Source organism: Callorhinus ursinus, unplaced genomic scaffold, assembly GCF_003265705.2.
Source record: "Callorhinus ursinus isolate GAN/ISIS: 27379988/994484 unplaced genomic scaffold, GSC_fseal_2.0 scaffold57, whole genome shotgun sequence".
Lineage (NCBI taxonomy): Eukaryota > Metazoa > Chordata > Mammalia > Carnivora > Otariidae > Callorhinus > Callorhinus ursinus.
The window spans coordinates 1,303,407-1,323,787 of record NW_027397119.1 but is presented as its reverse complement, the minus strand read 5'-3'; the positions used below and the strand labels follow the sequence as shown (position 1 = coordinate 1,323,787).

The 20,381-nt window shown below is 38.3% G+C and overlaps 1 protein-coding gene across 2 annotated transcripts in view; it reads right to left on the bottom strand.

Annotated features, from left to right (window-relative positions):
• The window catches only part of CRB1 (crumbs cell polarity complex component 1), a 222,803-nt gene that overhangs the window by 19,990 nt on the left and 182,432 nt on the right, over window positions 1-20,381 (bottom strand). For both annotated transcript variants that reach the window (XM_025855301.2, XM_025855302.2), the window contains 3 exons: window positions 18,981-19,887; window positions 15,568-15,696; window positions 11,986-12,112 (listed from right to left, as the gene is read on the bottom strand). In XM_025855301.2, the coding sequence (XP_025711086.2) occupies window positions 11,986-12,112; window positions 15,568-15,696; window positions 18,981-19,887 (1,163 nt within the window). The remainder of the gene's footprint in view (window positions 1-11,985; window positions 12,113-15,567; window positions 15,697-18,980; window positions 19,888-20,381) is intronic.

The following is a 20,381-nucleotide window of genomic DNA, read 5'->3' as shown; positions in this document are numbered from 1 at the left end:
TTTTGTGCCTTCCTGTAGCTCACAGCATGGAGGACAAGGCAACAAATAACTTATTGCAGTGTTGCTCATTGGTTAGAGGTAAACACAACCCATAATGTGGATGGTTTACTGCCACTTCTGAGCTGGATATTCTTGGGAAAAGTTACCTAAGCTCTCCCTGACTTTGGGTTCTCCTCAGTAGAATGGGAAAATACTATTACCTAAGTCTTGGGACTTTTGTGAATGATAAATAAGATAATGTGTGTAATAACCTTAGCACCCAGCCTGGCTCAGAGTAAGCACTCCACAAATAGGGAATGTTATGATAGAGGATAGAGGTGCACTTGGGATGGCGTGGAAACGTAACGACACTCCCAGTAACTGATTGCGTAGGGGAGAGGAGCAAGGAAGGTTTCACCGGCAAGGTTTGAGAACATACATATTTGACTAGGCAAGGAGGAATGCAATGAGGATTGAAGCTCAAAAAGAAATAAGCAACATATCCTTTAAAATGTCTTTTTTCAAGGTTGCAAATGTGGTTGGGTCTTACTTGCTGTAGAGAAGATGAGTTAAGAGGACATGGATTTTAATAATTCAACCATATTTATCTTTGAGGAGAAGTTACGCTCCTCTCCCCAGTCACTAAGATTTTGAGGGGCTCTGTCCATCTGATAAAATGGAAGGCTTTTCTAAAAGCAAACATAAAGTCAAATTAAATGTATCCCTGAGGGCTGCTCTGAGAGTCTCTTTGGGTGTCCATGTGATTATGTTACAGGTGTGAGCCCATGTCTTTATGGATCTAAGCTTCCTCTGGGATTGGCTCAGGAAAAAGCCAATTTATATCAAATTCTACTTCAGCATAAATAATAGGGTTTCTGTGCATTTGGTATTTGGATGGAAATGTTCCCTTAATGGAGAGTGTGAATCACTTATCCTTAAGACAATCTCATTACCAAAGTGGTTACTAATGACCGAGACTTGCCTTTTGCATTTTGCAAAATTGGTAGGAAAAAATGGGCCAATTTTCTGTACTTAATATGTACTATCACTTTCATTAATTTCAATAACTGTGGGGCAAGTTGAATACATATACCACAGTTGAATACATATACACACACGATTCTCTAAGCTAGAAACTGCCACTTTGAATGTACTTCAGAAACACTCATTATATCAGTAAGTTAGTGAATATTTACTGAGTACCTATTATATCCATAACTTGATGCTGGCTGTTAAAAATTCAAAGGAAAGGGGGAGGGTATGTGCTATGGTGAGCGCTGTGAATTGTGCAAGACTGTTGAATCACAGATCTGTACTTCTGAAACAAATAATGCAACATATGTTAAGAAAAAAGAAAAAGAAGAAGATAGCAGGAGGGGAAGAATGAAGGGGAGTAAGTCAGAGGGGGAGACGAACCATGAGAGACGATGGACTCTGAAAAACAAACTGAGGGTTCTAGAGGGGAGGAGGGTAGGGGGATGGGTTAGCCTGGTGATGGGTATTCAAGAGGGCACGTTCTGCGTGGAGCACTGGGTGTTATGCACAAACAATGAATCATAGAACACTACATCAAAAACTAATGATGTAATGTATGGTGATTAACATAGCAATAAAAAATTAAAAAAAATTCAAAGGAACATTTTACTTTTATTTGTAGGTCTTGTTTGTTAAGATTTTATTGATTTGTCAGAGAGAGAGAGAGAGAGAGACAGAGACAGAACACAAGCAGAGGGGGAGGGGCAGGCAGAGGGAGAGTGAGAAGCAGGCTCCCTGCTGAGCAGGGAGCCCTATGCAGGGCTCCATCCCAGGACCCTGGGATCATGACCTGAGCCGAAGGCAGACGCCTAACCGACTGAGCCACCCAGGCGCCCCAGAACATTTTACTTTTAAAATGTATTTTTTTCCCTGAGTTTTAGGTTGTCAACTCAAGTGATTTCAGTCATTTATCAGGCACAACTATGTACTTTACCACTCTGAATAACAAATATACTGGTACCTTAGTTTTCCTTTATAGCATAATCTTGCTATCTGCATAGGTTTATCAAAGAAATACTAGGGGAAATGGGTGGAAGTAATATATATTCAGAGCCATATGTGGAACTAAATTAAACTCAGGTAGACAATGAGACAATTATGAATATGTTTTCCAAGTGATCAAATACATTTCACTGCAAATGCCCATTTGTTTTTGGATGAGCTGTATTAATATGTTGCTTCCTTTCTGTATACAATTAGTTTCCAATAGATTTCTACAGTTTACATGCAACACTCTGTGATTCGGAAATTATAATTATGAGTAAGAGATAATAGCCATGATCTTTACGCCCTTTAAGAAATAAAGAATTTTTTGTTTTTACAAAGGTTAGGAAAATAATATGCATACAGTCCACAAATATGTATTATGAGTCAAGAAAGTTTTCAATAGAAATAATATTAAAGTAATTACTAATTCCAAGTCAGTTATCTTGATATTTAAATGTGCTCACATGTTAAATTCCCTTGAGTGTACCTACTTTTCTGTATGTCATTCCATTTGCTCTCACAAAAAAGATCAGCTATGGATTCAATGAGCCGAAGCCTCATTTCCTGAAGGGAATATAAGTCATTCAAGAAGAAAAGCCATATTACATAAGAATCTGCACTCTCCGTTTGTAAAAATTAAAATTTAGGAAAAATTAAATTCACATAATGTCGAACCAGACAACAGTATGATATTTGATTGCATACCAGCAGTTTTCAGTTTGGTTGATCACAGCTCTGTTCTGCATAGATGGAACCAATGCCAAAGTTCTTCTTGAGTATAAAACAAGGAAGATAATTCAAGAAAATGGTAACTAACAAGATGCAACTGACCTCATTGTTTGCTTTGAGTCACTTGGCCAACTAATTGGTTTGTATCATGTACATCTCATTTCTGAAATGATCTATAATAGACCTCAACCACATTTTGAAGAGAATGGAAGCGTATCCAGGGAAACATAATGCATTCCCTCTAGGGCAATAACTAGGCTATATCTCAGTTTGCACAGAACAATATCAGCGTAGGCTGTTGTTCCAGCATGATTATTAATAGTTCTTGCTTTCGCTCTCAAAATACCTCAGTCCAACAATAAATAGTGTGGTCACCCTTGTCATAACCAACATACGTCATTGTGGGCACATTTCAAATATCTTCATGATTTACAAAGTTGTAAAACTATATGGGTGGAGCTATACACAGAAGTCACTCAGTTCCCCTTCTTAAGTTCTTTGAGAGCAGGAATACATCCTTTGTGCATATTTTAGTTACTCACCATGCTCAGCTCAGAGCTTTGCCTACAGCAGACTCTTGACAAATGGTGGACAAATGGATAAATAAATATTTTAAAAACCAGTTTCCACAAAGTCCAATATTGTAGCAATGCAATGATCCCACCAGGGAGATTTAAAAGATGATGAGATTAATTTGACATGTACCTAAAAAAGCTGCTTGATTTGGTTAGCTAGTCAATTCAGTGGCAAACTTCTACCTGGTTATTTCTCACAGTGGTCTGTGGCTTAACACCAACCAATTTAGTTATACTTGCAATCCAGGGGCCCCACTCTCTATTGCCTGTTTCTGTTCTATTTTGGACACATGGAGAAGTGTGTTCTGAAGGTGAAAGTCTACATTACATGATTTCTGTGAAGCTGGTGGTGATGACCCCACATTAAGAAATGAAGAGCATTAATTATACTTGGTAAAGCAGAAGTCTTAATAATGTGTGAAAAGATGAAAGGAAAACAGATTAGTGAACTGAATTCGACCTGATTCCAGTGATTGAAATACATCAAAACAACATTTCAGAACCGTTTCTTATGTTAGTGCTATATTTACTCCTTCCTGAATGCTAATTAGTGGAAGCTCAGTGATAAGTGACAGTGTTTCTTAAAATAGTAATTTGTAGAGAGTGTCATTCTGGGTACCTCCTTCCTGAAGGCCGAATTGAGAGCACAAAGAGATGGCCATAGAGAGGAAGCATCCTGTGCCACTGGCCAGTGGTCTGCTCTTCACAGAAGCCCAAGGATGCGGGCCAGTTGACATCATCCTTGACATCAGCCTTTATGATCAAGCACAGCTCTAACCCTCTCAGAAACCATCTGTGACTCTGTCATTCACAAATGACTCCAAATCCCTGCTGAGTTTACTTTTACTTTCTGCTTTACTCTCTTAGTTTAATGAGTTCTATTAATTTTTTAGTGTGAAGGAGAATTTCCTATCACCTGTTAGACTTACTGTGTCTCAGTGAATGTCTCCCATCCTGGAACTCTGGAATTTTCTGAACAGGTTCCCTCAATCAGGTCATCCATTAATTTGCATGTATGCTTAGACTCTTCATTTACTTTAACAGTTAAACATGCCTGCCTCCTCCTCAAATCCTGTGTCTTTGGTTATTCCAGTTATCTTTGCTATCATCCCTACTTGTGTGAGTTCCTTCGAGAGATGTGGCGACCAGCCACAGGACCGAAAATTTAGAGGTGCGTTGGAAAGGAGTTCTCATTTGGTTTTCCAAACCATTCCAAACCATATTTCTTGACCAGTTTGGATGACAACCACAGGGAAACTCCTGCTAATTCCTCCAAGATCCCTTTCCTGGGTCCTGACAGACCTCAAAACTCTCTTTAGCATTAGACTTGGAAGTAAATGATGTGGATAAACTCTTCCTGGATACTTGGCCTGGAGAAATTCAGGTAACCTTTTAAAATCTTTATTCATTTGGGGCACCTGGGTGGCTCAGTCGGTTGGGTGTCTGCCTTCTGCTCAGGTCATGATCCCAGAGTCCTGGGATCGAGCCCTGCATCGGGATCCCTGCTCAGAGGGGAGTTTGCTTGTCCTTCTCCCACTCCCCCTGCTCATGCTCTCTCTCTCTCTCAAGTAAATAAATAAAATCTTTAAAAAAATAAGATCTCTATTCATTTATCTTTAAGATAAAGATAATAATGCCTCTCCGAGATATTGTGAGGGGGAAAAACTGGACTTACAAATATGAGAGCCTCTCAAATTGAAAACAGTGCTACTGCATAATCATTATTCACAATTTCAAAAGTATCATCTATTCCTTTTCTACCTTTTCACAACAGTTATTTTGGTAATAGAAATTTGATCACTCAACCTCCTCACCAAGAAAAGCCTGGGACCAGATGTCCTCATTGGTAAATTCTACCAAGCATTTAAAGAAGAATTTACTCATCCTTTTCAAACACTTCAAAACAAAAACAAAAACAAAAACAAAAACAAAAACAAAACCTGATGAGGAGAGAAAATATCCAAACTCATTTTAGAAGGTCAACATTATCCTGATATAAAAGCCAAACGAAGATATCACAAGAAAAGAGAACCACAGGCCAATATCCTTGATGAACAGAGATGCAAAAATCTCAACAAAGTACTTGGAAAGCAAATTCAAAAGCAGACTGAGAGGATTATAAATCATGACCAAGTGAGACTCACTCCTGGGATGTAAGGACAGTTCAACATATAAAAATTAATCAGTGTAATACACCACATTAGCAGAGTGAAGGATAAAAATCACTCAATTGATTGTTTTTTTTTTGTTTTTTTTTTTTGTTTTTCTGTGTAGAAGTTCTGAAGTTTGGGACGCCTGGGTGGCTCAGTCGGTTAAGTGTCTGACTTTGGCTCAGGTCATGATCCCACGGTCCTGGCATGGAGCCCCACGTCGGGCTTCTTGCTCAGCGGGGAGCCTGCTTCTCCCTCTGCCTGCCTCTCTCACTCTCTCATTCTCTCTGACAAATAATAAAATATTTTTTAAAAAAAGAAGTTTTGAAATTTGAGGTAGTTCTATTTGTCTATTCTTGCTTTTGTTCTCTGTGCTTTTGGTGCCATGCCCATGAAATCATTGCCAAGACTGATGCCATAAAGCTTTTTCCTTATGCTTCCTTCTAAGGGTTTTTACAACATACAAAAAGAAGTTGTGCTTCTACACGCGAACAACAAACTATCTGAATGAGAAATAAATAAATAATCCCATTTACAATAACATCAAAAAGAGTAAAATACCCAGGAATAAGTTTAACCAGGGAGGTAAAAGATCTGTATACTAAACAGTATAAGATGGGGATGAAAGAAGTTGAAGAAGACACAAATAATGGAAAGATATTCTGTGCTCAGGAATTGGAAGAATTTATATTGTTCAAATGTCCATACCTAGAGCAATTGACAGATTCAATACAATCCCTACCAAAATTTCAATGGCATTTTTCATAGAAATAGAACAAACGATCCTAAAATGTATATAAAACCACAGAAGACCCCGAATTGCCAAAGCAATCTTGAAAAGGGAGAACAAAGCTAGAGGCAGCATACTTCCTGATTTCAAACAGTATGGGTTTGGCATAAAAACAGACACATAGACAAATGGAACAGAATCAAGAGCCCAGAAATAAATCCACCCATATATGGCCAATTAATTTATGATAAAGAGCCAAAAATAAGGATTATCTTTTCAATAAATGGTGTTGAGAAAACTGAATAGCCACACACCAAAGAATAAAACTGAATTCCTTTCTCATACCATATACAAAAACTCAAAACAGATTCAAGACTTGAATGTAAAACCTGACTCTGTAAAATTCCTAGACAAAACATGTGGTGTAAGTTCCCTGATATCGGTCTTGGCAATGATTTTTTGGATTTGATACCAAAAGCAAAGGCAATAAAAGCAAAAGTACACAAGTGGGATTACATCAAACTAGAAAGCTTTTGAGCAAAAGAAAACATCAATGAAATGAGAAGGCAACCTATGGAATGCAAGAAAATATATGCAAATCCTATATCTAATAAGGGGTTAATATCTAAAATGTATGAAGAATTCATACAACTCAATAGCCAAAAAGCCCCAATCTGATTAAAAAATGGGCAGAGAAACTGAATGGACATTTTTCCAAAGAAGACATTATCAATGGCGAACAGCCACAAGAAAAGGTGTTCAGCATCATCAATCATCATGGAAATATAAATCAAAACCACAATGAGATATCACCTCACACCTGTAAGAGTGGTTATCATCAAAAAGACAAGACATAATAAGTGTTGGCGAGGATGTAGAGAAAAGGTAACCCTTATGCACAGTTGATGGGAATGTAGACTGGTGCAGCCACTATGGAAAACAGTATGGACATTCCTTAAAAAGTTAAAAATAGAACTATTGTATAATCCAGCTATTTCATTTCTGGGTATATATATATATCCAAAGGAAATGAAATCATTGTCTCAAAGAGCTGTCTGGACTCCCATGTTAATTGCAGCATTATTCACAACAGCCAAGGTATGAAAACAACCTACATGTTTAACAACAGATCACCGAATATAGAAGATCTGGTACGTATATGCAAAAGAATATTATTCCACATGAAAAGGAATGAAATCCTGCCATTTGGATCTTGAGGGCATAATGCTCAGTGAAATAATTCAGACAGAAAATAAAAAGTACTGTATGATCCCAATCATATATAAAATCTAGAAACACTGCCCAAAACATGGAAACAGAAGGGAGCATGGTGGTAGCCAGGAGCGGAGGGTGAGAAAGGGAGAGATGTTGGTCAAAGGGTACAAGCTTTCAGTTATAAGATGAGTAAGCTCTAGGAATCTAATATTCAGCATGATGACTAATAGTTCACAATACTACTGTACTGCACACTTAAAAGTTGCTAAGAAAATAGATGGTAGAAGATGTTCTCACCACAAGAAAAGAAATGGTATTTATGTAATGAGATGGTGGTGTTAGCTAAGGGCTATGGTGGCAGCCATTTTGCAACATCTAAGTGTAGCAAATCAACCAGTTGTACACCTTAAACTTACACATGTTCTTTGTCATGTATATCTCAATAAAACTGGAATAGATACTAAGAAAAAACACAAGTGGATTATAGATATGGAGAATGGAATATAAAAGATCAATAGATCTATAACATGACATCCAAATTTAGACACCCAGCTCAGCTATTTCTTGAATTCCAGACTGAAATATTCACTCTGTAATAATGGTACTTGGATATCCCACAGAACCTTATATTTATTCGTTTACTTAATCTACAAATATTTTTAAATATTCACCAAATTTAACTGGAGTATCCCCTCAGAACTACACCTTCTCCAAACGATCATGAGGTAGGTCTTACAGCTTCGAACTTTGTTCATTTACCCCTCCTCTGATCCCCTTCAACGATATAAGGTAGTGCCAAATGTCCTTTCCTTTTATCTGTATTACTGCAATAGCCCCCTAAATGTGTCTTTTGGGGTCCAGTCTTGCATTTCTTTTAATCCAACCTCTACATAGAAGCCCAGCTGCTATTTCTAAAGTGCAAGTGTGATCTTGTTACTTTTCTGATTGAACCCCTTTAAAGACTCCCCATTACTCTTAGGAGAAAAAGCCAAGGTCATTGATTTGACTTACAAGGACTCATTTCTGCTCCTTCTGCAGCCTTAGTCTTACTGTGTTCCCACTGCGCTTCAGGCTCCAGCCCTCCTGCACAAGTTCTGCAGTCCCTTCTGCCAGCAACAATCTCTACTGTGCCATCCCTCCTGTCACAACCTGACACCTGTTTACCTCCAAATCCCAGCTTTGGCTTTGAGACCTTCCCCATCCACCTTTAAGACTGGGCAAAATGCCCCTCCCAAGTGCTCCTTTATAGCTGGTACTTAGTTTTATCCTAACACTGACCCAGACTCTGTCCTTTACTGTTTGTTTACCTACATCCCCTACCAGACCTTCACCTTGTGAGCAAGCATTGTGTCTAATTTATAGTTGTATTCCCATTACCTAATCCAGAGCATGGCACACAGTAGGTATTCATTACATTGTTGTATAAATTAAAAAAGGAAAGAAGGGAAATAGTCCATACTTTGGACTAGTTGGTAATACTTTGGGTAGTTGGACAATACAGATTCCTTTTCATTGGTTTCCTACCTAAATCAATAAACTCGAATTTTATGTATCACCATTTCCAGAAAGAATTCCATTTTAATTTTACAAAATTAAGCTGAATAACTTCAGAAATGGCAAAAGGATCTTTAAACACAATTTAGTGGAGATTTTGGGAGGTGAGAGACTTTGTTTGCTCTTATATTGAAAAAATATATATTTAAAAACAGCTTGTCACAGTACCTGGCACAGAGTAGGTTCTCAATTTTAAAATTGTTTCCTCATGCTGCCAGAACACTAATTTCTGCAAACATTCCTATTTTCTCTACTTCCCTCCTCCCTAAAAAGGAGCGTAATAAAAACCATTCTTCATGCACACACACACACAAAGAAGGAAGAGGCATGGCCAAACACAGAGACATGGCCTCATTTAGTTCAAATGTTAAATCTTAAAAATAAGCAAAAAGAAATGATATTTTATTCAACTAAATACAGGTTTTGTTTCAGACGCTTGTTGTAGAGGAGTGTGTGTGAATTTCTGTCATTTAGGTGAGATGGCCCCTCCATGGAGCCAGGTTGAACTATGCCTACTATGGGCAGGGACATTGTAAACTAACAGAGAGAACAGTTAGGGATATAATCAATTCTAGAATGCCAGCCAGAGGAATACTTGCCAAGGAGGGAAAGCACATGGGACCCTGATTTTGAGGGCCACCGGTATTTACTTTGCAGGGAAACAATCTGGGGAAGCAGACCTCCATTCAGGAAGATGAGCACTAATGCTGTGCGTTCATTATGTGATGTGTGTGTGTGTGTGTGTGTGTGTGTGTGTGTGTGTGCGCACGCGCACGCCTGCCTGACTTGTGGACATCTTAACCATGCAAGACACAGTCAAGGCAAATGAAGACAGTTGTCAGAGGATGAGAAGTAGAGATACAGAAACACAAGTTTTATTTTTCTGTGTAAATATGTAAAAGGCATAATCACACACAATGCAATTATAAATAGAGAGACATAAAGGGAGAAAGGAAAGTATTTTTGTTTTAAGTCAGGTATCTCATGACAGGACATTTGGAAAATAGAAAAGCGATTGACAGTGACAATGACAACAGAGACATCAGAATTTCACAGAGAAAGTGTTCGTGAATGACTCAGATATATTTGGAAGATAACAAATTAACACTGAAGTGGTCTGTAAGTATATAAGTACAGATATGTCCAAAAAGGGAGTCAATATGAAAGCCGTATGTATGTAGCTATAATCGATTTTATGCTTACTTCAAATATCTGGAAATGCAGACATTGATGGGGGTTTTCCCCAAGTCTCTTGTCACAAAGTCCAAGTTTGTAACGGACCCATCTGAGACAGCGGTATGCTACATGCTGCCTGGACGGGAGCGAGAAGAAGGAGGTTAAAGAAAGAGTTCAAAATCAGTTGCTTCCCATTTGAAATGACTGCCAGTTTCCTGGAGGATTTGAATTTGCCGCATAAAATCTTCTATGACTATTGAAAAATAGAATTGAATCCATTGCCTTTGCTTTTATACTATACCATTTTGTCCTTTTGTTTTGGTTGGTATATTTAGGTCTTCCTTGGTCATTTCCACAGAAAAACAACTTTCTTTAAGCAATTGGGACATTTTAAATGAGGATTGGATATCACCCAATGGATAAATTGCCCTCGTGTTGTCAAACCAGGGCAGCTCCTAAAGACACAGACACATTTACAAAATTATATTTGTCAGGTCGTGGTTATTGTAGTTGTTTTCTCAATTAATTCATAGGATCAAACCGCTTTTCTCTCTAAATGAGCACAATGTCTTCTTTGGAAGGGTACATCAGTACAGAGATATTTAGCAGAAATTCTAACGTGCCAGTGGAAGGAATTAAAAATATTTTCAAATGAAGTTTTTTTAATTACTATTATATTTAGTCTATTAAGCTAAGAAATGTATATAAATTTTTTGCATATCTTATTAATTTACTTGGTAGAGCCATCATTTCAGGTATATATTTAAAAAAAACATAATGCCAAATATATTTTGATAATGAAAGGTACTATGCTTCTATGGTTTTTTCAGAAAGATAATTAAAGATGATACGTTTACTTGCAAATTTTGAAAAATATGCCTCCAAGAAATCAAGTTTTATAATATATATTTTTTGGTGTATAGATATACAACAGTACTTATTTTTTCTTTAATATGCATCAAAAAGCAATTCAAATCAGTCCATTTGGTGGAAATGTCAGCAAGCTCATAAATTTATAAGCAATTAACCAAAAAGTACTCTATTTGAATAGAAAGTATTTCAGGAAAAAGAAATGGAAGTAGGGCTTCTCTGTCCTATTGAAGGAGAGGTTTTGTGGAATCAGAAAGTATACTGGTGAGGAATAATTTGAGTTTTGATACCAATTATATCAGAAAATTTTCTTTCTCCATTTTAGGGATCTTGTGTGATTCCCTGCTTTCTCTTTATATATATTTTTAACTTCCCAGAGAGTTGGCAACACTTCATTTGAACAGCTATGTATAAAAACATAGATGGATGTAAAAAGGTTTAATCAGTCATTTTCAAACTGTCATGTTACGAATAATAGATGGGAATGAAAGAACATAAATGCCTTAGGATCTGGGTGCATGGGGCAACTTCCATTACAAAAGCACACACAGAAATGGAGTGTGGGAGAAAATCAGTTCTCATTGCAGTGGTCACTCCAATATGGAAGCACCAAGAAAGACAATGTACTTGTATGAAGTATACTCAATGATGAGAAGCTTTCGGTTATGTTAAGAACAATATTTTTTGCATAGATAGCTGAAATAGGTAAATACTTAATATTCTCATAGTACGCTCGTGGTACTATGAATTTATTTTAATTTTCAAGGTAGTTTTTCTTTTTCTTTTTTAGAGTCTAAAGTGAGTCAAGGCATTTCTTGAACTTCGATGGCTTTTACGTTTAGGAATGTCTCAGGGAGTGTTAGTTATCGTCCTGTTCACCCCACTCAACAACTGCCTCGTCGTTCATGCGCAGAATGAGGTAAGAAAGAAGCTGAAAGAGATTCTGCCAGAGTAAGAGAGACACATAAAAGGAGAGCCCGCTTACATCCACCTCGCAGCGTTCACCCCCGAAGGCCACATCACAGACACACTGGAACTTGTTGACCAGGTCCTGGCACAGACCGCCATTGAAGCAGGGATCTGAGGCACACTCGTCAACGTCCCTTTCACACCTTGAATAGAAACAGAAATAGCAGCAACCTTGGTCTCTGTTGAATAAATTGGCTGGGAAATGGGGTAAAGAAAAAAATTGTTGCCTTATCTACTTGGAACAGTACGGTCTGACTTACCAACTTCCATACAACTTACATATACTTACTGATGTGGGACATATTCCTCAAAATTTCTGTAACAAATTTTGTTTTTAAGAGAAATAACTTGTACACACGCACAGTTAATTAGAATGAGAAACCAGGTGCAAGTATTTAGAAACCAAGAAAAAACCTGAAGAAAGGTTGTTTGTCTCTGAAGAGCATTTAGCATCTTTGCCACTTTCAGTTCAGTTTACTGGGGGCACATGGGAACCATGAGGCTATATTTGGCCCACCTGGAGTCTACAGAGCAGACCTAGGCTCCTGCTGTCAGGATTCTAATGCATCCAGGCCTTCAGGCTATGGGGGGAAAGAAAGCCCACCAAAAATAGGGGGGGAAATCGGTTTATCCTTGAAGATTTGGGATTATTTTGCTTTGGAATCTTATTTTTCTCTTTTCTTTTTGGAATCCTGTTTTTCAACAAAAAGTAAAAGTAGATAATTAGAATATTTCAGTTGCTAATAAATATGTTTCATAGCTAAGTGTAATTTTAAAATATTCAGGTAGAATGACTTTCAAGAGCTAAATTTTCCCAAAAAAATGGTATCAATTCTAAGGAATACTGAAATGTTCCTCTTCCCTGGGACACTGTCATCTTTCACCCGACCTTCTGCCAACAACTTGTTTTTCCATATATTCGCCAATTAATTCACCAGTCATTTTCATTCAGTTGTTCAGTCTGGTATGTATTTAGCACTTATCATGTGCCAAACACTGTTAGGCCTCCGCATAGAGCAGTAACTAAAGCATCTCTTTTACTTTGCAAAATTCATATAAAATGTTAGCTCCAAGAATCCCTAAAGAGCAACTTAAAACGTCGAAGTGTAATGTAAACAATTTTTCATTCCTCGCCTCCCAAAAGGTAAAACTTGCATGCCTGGGTCATCGACTAATCACTAGGCTCAAAATGAAGGGGGATAACGGGGTGGGTGGGGAGGGCCAACCCAAGGTATAAAGGAAAAAAAGATTTCTTCCCAGAAAAACAGCTCCTTATCCTGCTGGATAACGAGCATAGCTAAGACATTTTGTTTTCCTTTTTTGGCTCAGATTTCTGGACTGGAAGGAGGCTTCTCTGATTAGATCTGAGCAAAACCTGACAACTTGTGAGAGCCTGCCAAGCACTCTTTGTCCTGGGTGGGCCAGAGTGTTCACACCATCCATCATTTACGACCTGCCAGGATGACACTATAAAGTTGGGGGTTTAGCCAGGCAGAAGAGGAGGCAATTTGCAGGAAGAAAGCTTTTCCATATCTTTGGACGTTATGGAAGTCCCATTCCCCTAGGCCTTGGGAGACTGTCTAGTATTTTCCAGTCTTCCTCTGGCTCTTCTTTTCCCATTTTTTATCCATTTCTCTTTTGAACCAGTGTACCACACATACACATTCATTATAAACATTACTGGAGCTTTCATTAGAGGTTAATTAATAGATCGGCAATCAAAATAAATAAATCTATTAACATCCAGTGAATTAACTGATCATGCTTAAGGACTTTGAAAGTACAACATCTATTGAACGTGTGTTCACTATTTTAGAAATCCATTTGCAGCAGAGAAGTTGATACAGAGGAGAGTCCCAGGGAGAGACAGGAAAACTTGAAGCTTCCTTTCCTTTCCTAGGCATTTCAAAGAAAGGATTTGCATTTAAATGCAAGATTATTCTTTTAAACAAGTGTTGGAGGAAAGGGACACGTTTATTGTAAACAGGGATAATGCGTGAGTAGCAGAGAAAATAGTCCAAGGCTTCGGATGCGTCTATGCATTATGCCATTGAACATTAATGTGACATGAAGCATTCACCTGTGACACGGAGGCAGGAAATAACCAGCGCTTAAATATAGTGAAAGAGTTGGTCAAGGAAATATTTAGCACGAGGAAATATTTGCACTGTTTCGGAGGGATATGGAATTGGAGGCCAGCTGAATGGTCTCTGGTTAACAATACCTTGCATGGTAAAAAGTGGCTCAATAGAAAGTAGAATATGCTCCAAGGCTGTGTCCTTCCATACACATATATGCTTGGTCTGTGTGTACTGCTTGGAGCCAACCACTGAAAGCAGGCTGTGAAGGCAAGAACTAGATTTGTCACTGAACGCTGCATGGGTAAAAGGTAGGTATATCAGAGATTGCCTGCTATTTTGTAAAAAACGGCAATATAGCTGTATCTTGTCATGCCAAAAGAGCCAGCTGGAAAAGAGAAAATTCAAATGAATCCAAATTGCAATTGTCATGGAACACAAATTATACCCATAATTTTATTAACTTCCCTTTTGAGAAAAATTCATTCAGTCAAACTCTCTCAAATGCTTTGTATTTTCATTTATCTAATTTGTTCAATGTGGGAAGTTTGATCAGAGATCACTATCTTGTGCTGGACAGCATATGAGATGAAGGAGTACTTTTCCCATTTTCTTTTAATTTTTGCAAGCAAAGATTTATTCATTTTTGTCAGCACATCCAAAAGATGAGCACAGGCTTTGAGGGCAGCTTGACCTCACTGCAGCACACATCTGGATTGGCACCTGACCTGTAACTTAACCCCTCAGCCCCAGTTTTTGCAAATGCAAAGTGAGATTAATAACAACTAGAGGTGATATTTATAAGATGCATGACTTAGGGCTCAACAAATGGTTAACTCTTTATTATCTGCTTATATAGAGATATATAAGAGGTTATAGAGAGCCCTGGTATATAATCAGGACATTGATCCTTTTGAGAAGCTGATAAAAGCTGTGGAGTATATTCCTTTTTTTTTTTCTTTTAATCTTTGACCTCACCTTCAGCTAGTCAAATGCATATCCAAATTTGGCTGCATTTTCAGCCATCGTCTGAAGCCACTGGCCAACTCCCTATCAACAATCCCCGTATTAAGTGAAGAACTGTTGAAGGGTTTCTCTGGGAAAGATAGGCTCATATGGATAAGCCGCATATACTTTCGGGGTTCTAGATCATTCTATGAGGTAATCTTTTAGGTATATTTTATTTTACTTCAACAACAACTATATTTGCATTACTTATTCGAGTCAGCAGGAAAGAAACATGAATCCAGAAGTACTTATCAGAAAGAAAACTAGCACATTTTACATTTTTTCAAAAGACATATTTTCCTATTTGAAGTCTTGGCTAATAAAGTGTTCTTTACTTTGACCTAAACTGTGATTTTTCTTCTTTTTTATTGTTTGACTCTGGTTGGACCTACATTTCAGCATGGATTTTCCTATGGGAACTGAGATGAAAAATTAGAGGAGAGATCAACCTTGTATAATCCCACTGTTTTTCAGCCCAGAACTCTCTTCTATAAAGTTCTAATGTGACTCACCATTCCCCAGTATAACCTGGCCAGCACAGACATTTTAATTCACCCTGGAACTCCGAGCAGTTGCCTCCGTTGTAGCAAGTGAGATTTGTCTTCTCATTCCCACAGACTGTTGAGGGTAATCTGGTGTGTCTAGAGAGATAAAAGTAGCAGCCACAGCTGTTCATTTTGTTCGTTTCATTCAAGAAAACTTTTTGGAAAAGTTCATGTATGTAGTCAATGCCAAACTAATTAACTACTCAGGCTGGCTGAGCTACAGATGCTTGATTGTGCTACACTATACACAGTCACTTTCTCCGGGTAAACAGCTCCTGCTGGAGGGTGCTATAACAAGCATGGCTGTATATCTTCTGTTTCTACAGTTTTCATTGGTGAGATAAGATCTGTGCCGTGGGGTGGCAATAAATTTAGGGCTGGGAAGAAACTTGCTATAGCTTGGTTTGCTGCTGCCTTGCTTATAATAAATCAACACAGGCCATGGAAAATTGCATCTCTATAAAGGCCAGGAAAGCAAGGACAGCACTCTGGTACCCAAGCACTCATGTGATTTCTCTGTAGGCTTTCAGAGCTGAAGTCCGCTTACCCCACCAACACTTGTTGGTCTCTATCCAGTGATTCATAGCTTAGCTGAATGCAAGCCAAATGCTGTCCAGGAGGATTGTATATAGCACTCAGTGGCAACTGTATGTGAATTCAAGAGGGTGGCTCTTTTGTATAACAACAAAGCTGCACATATTAAGGAATCCTTATACAAGGCAGAACAAATTGTTAGAAGCTAAGCAGAACTTGACTACAAGGCAAGATCCAGAGGTGTGAAGGACTGATTAGAAGAGATTTTAAGGGTGTCGTTCAGGTCCTTTGACCCACTGTGCATGGTATCTGATACATAATTAATGTTCAGGAAATGTAAGATGAATTTAATTTTGTCCTGTTGTGCGCGCTGCAGCTAATATGGAGAAACTAGCCTATGTGTCGGTAAGTGTGTCTCTTCCCACAAGAACTAATCAATTCGACTTTAAAAAGAAAATATCATAAGGACTTTTCAAAAGAACGAAAAATGTCAACCAGCTTTGAAAGAGGTCAATTAGCAATGCAAATGTGAAGCTTTGTATACATCTTACGTTCAATAAACAATTTTTGAATCTCATTAGAAGGTACTTTTGAGAACTTTAATCTTTGGGAACTTGACTTTGATGAATTAGGCAGGAAAAAATACTGGAGAACTAGTTACTGGGGCATGTATGTTTACTTTACTTATCCAAAGCCACCATGGCAATACTATTAATTTTGATCCTGAATGTCTTTTGCTTTTAAACAGGCACTTTGTCTATTGGCAAATGAGCCCATTTTAACTCATGGAAAGTGACATATAACTGAAATGTCAACACTTAGCACCTAATACTGTGCCTTGCCTTCATAGGTTATGAACAGCAATGAATGTTATGGAGATAAATACATTTTCTTTTTTTTGAAAGAGAGAGAGTGAGCAGGGGGAATTGGCAGAGGGAGAGGAAGAAGCAGACTCCCCGCTGAGCAGGGAGCCAGACGTGGGGCTCGATCCCAGGACCCTGAGATCAGGACCCGAGCCAAAGGCAGCGGCTTAACTGACTGAGCCACCCAGGCACCGCTAAATACATTTTCTTATAGGTATGGCTACCTGTTCTGTCTGCTGGGAGATTCATCCCATTAGGGTACCTACCACCTCTCAGTTAGTGTTATGTCTGCAGGCTGCCAACCCACTCCAGGTGCTCCTGCCAAAGTCTGGGAATATATTACTTGTTACTAATAATCCTCTCACCTCCCCATAATGACTCAATTGTTTAGTGAATTTAAAAGCACTATAAGTTATAAAATAATGAATTCTACTTACGTGGAAACACTGAAGCCATGTGACTTAGCAGGGAAATATTGTTTCTTATTTCTGTTTATGTAACACGAGATGGAGGTCATTACTAGAATTAAAACACTGCTTTAGTAGTTTCAGAAAAAATTGTGAAATATGTCGAAATGGGCAAAAGATATTCCTGAGTATTCTTTCTTTCTTTCTGTCTTTCTGTCTTTCTTTCTGTCTTTCTTTTTCTTTCTTTTTTTTAAGATTTTTTATTTATTTGACGGAGAGAGACACAGCAAGAGAGGGAACACAAGCAGGGGGAGTGGGAGAGGGAGAAGCAGACTTCCCACGGAGCCGGGAGCCCGATGCAGGGCTCGATCCCAGGACCCTGGGATCATGACCTGAGCCGAAGGCAGACGCTTAACGACTGAGCCACCCAGGTGCCTCCTGAGTATTCTTTCAATGGAATGTTGGGTGTTATGTAAAGGACACTCTAGAATTGTTTGATTTTGTAGTAGGTATGCCTTAGATTTTCTTCACTAAGCTATTTTACGACTCTATAAGTTGTAGAAAAATGACATTAATATAAATGGATTCTGCTCACTGAAATGCAAATGAATTTGTCCATAGTGATATAATTGTCACAGGGAAGAAAAGTTTCAAATATTAATTGTATTGCTCTATAAAAAATTAGTTTTGCATTCATTAGTAACTTCATTCCCTCATCTTTATTTATATATATTTGTGTTTATGTGGATAATAAAAATATATGCAATTATTATATATGTACATATATAAATAATTAGGTTGTCCTTTGACACTTTTTTATATCTTACTCATTTCCTCATTAATTAATGACTTAAATGAAAACATCAAAGCATGTTCATTTATCTGAGAGTTATAATTTCACTTTCTCGAAATTATAATTTAGCATAGACTTTTCAAGATTTTATGAGATTTACCTGCCTGGAATAGTCAAGGGCATTGTTTTAGGGGTAGAAGTCATGCTTCCTCGAACAATATGAAAACCAAGCTTTTGGGGGGCACCTGGGTGGCTCAGTCGGTTAAGTGTCTGCCTCTTGATTTTGGCTCAGGTCATGATCTCAGAGTCATGAGATGGAGCCCTGTGTTGGGCTCTGAGCTCAGCAGGGAGTCTGCTTGGGATTCTCTCTCCTTCTGCCTCTGTTCCTCTCTGCACTTGCTGTCTTTCTCTCAAAATAAATAAATGAATCTTAAAAAAAGAAAAAGAAAGGAAACCGAGCTTTTGCATTTATTGTAAAAAATATTTGTTTCTTGAGGCCTTAAAGCTATCAAACTCTGGGGCTACAGTTCATGAGATATATTCTAACAAAGATGTCAGAGAAAACGTTTTGCTGAAAGTCTGCTCAAAACACTGCCATTCTTCCTTGTAGAACATCCCACCATGTGAGATCCCGTCTACATGACCAAACCATGGTGGAAGGGGCTCATGTCACTCCTGTTCAGCACAGCCTACGGATGCATGGCTGAAAAAGCTTTCCAATTCGACAAGGAAAATGGAGAGTATAGCTCCAAAGGCTGAGCTTTACATGAACTTCATGCTCACCTGCAAAATTTTCCTGTGAAATTTCCAAAACAGCGGCAAGAATAGCCATTGGGGTTGCTGATGCAGGTGGCCCCGTTTGCACACTGGTGACTCTGGCAATTGTCTATATCCATTTCACAGTTCACACCGGTGTATCCAGCCTCACACCTGCAGTGATAGGCTGCAACTCTGTCAGAGCAGTTGCCATGGATACAGGGGTTTGAAAAGCATTCATCAATGTTGAGTTCACAGCGTGTCCCTGACCATCCCAAGGGACATGAGCAGTGATAAGAGCTATAGATGTCTTCACAATTTCCTCCATGCAAACAGGGATTGGAGTTGCAGGCATTCAACTGCAAACAGCCAGTAGCCACTGAATTTATAGAGATTTTGAGAAACTGCTCTTCCTGTGGTTTATTAGTGACACCAGGAACATTTTCAAAGTAAGAGAGATAAATGCCACTGATTTCTATTGTACTTAGACATCCTTTCAGGCCCTGCGTATTGTCAACAGCTCGGTCACCCACATAAATGTCTGTATTATCCTTCAGAAAGTTGAGGCTCCCAGTGGCAACTGCACTGGTCACAAAAGGTGCTTGGTTGTCCACTTCCATTTGCCACCTGGAGGCCTGGGCCAGTGGGTCCGTCATGGAAAGAGTCACTTGGTGCCATATGCCATCATTCACAGACTGCAAACTTGTCAGACTCAGCATATAAAAATTGTTGCCACTTTGCAATTGAAATAATAATCTGGAATCTTGAATGCTAATATTAAGAAATTCAGGCTCCTTCTCTGCATGCAGTATGATCACATTTGCATTCCTTGTTCTGAAACCAAATGTGATATTGGTGAGTTCTCTGGTAATATTCCCGTTGCTCCTGAATAATATTTCACTGCTTTGTGCATTAAAAACAGCATTTGCAATACCTAAAGAAAGAAGGCAACACCAATGAGCAACTTTATTAAATCTGTAATGTTGGCTTCATTACCTTTAGTACTAAAAATGATCATCAGGTTAATATCATCATGTATCAATTGTTTGATATATGTTAGGCACTGTGCTAGTTCTTTTTATATTATTTCTAATACAGAATTCTGGAGCACATTTTTATTATTATTACTATTATGATCCCCATTTCAAAGAAGAAATTGAGACTCAGAGAAGTTAAGTGATTTTTTTTCATAGTCACGTGGCTAATAAATAATAAGACCAGAATACCAAACCTGGATGGTCTGATACCAAAACCCAGACTATACATTTCTTTTCCATTGAAAAAAGGTTACGTGTAGAAACAATGTCTAAAAAAGGTGAAAATGAATGGGATTCAGTGCATGACTAGACGTGGACCTTGGTATTGGAAAAACCTAGGATGTTCACTTGAGTAGAGAAAAGCCAGTTCTCCACCTCCTGGGTGGGTCTC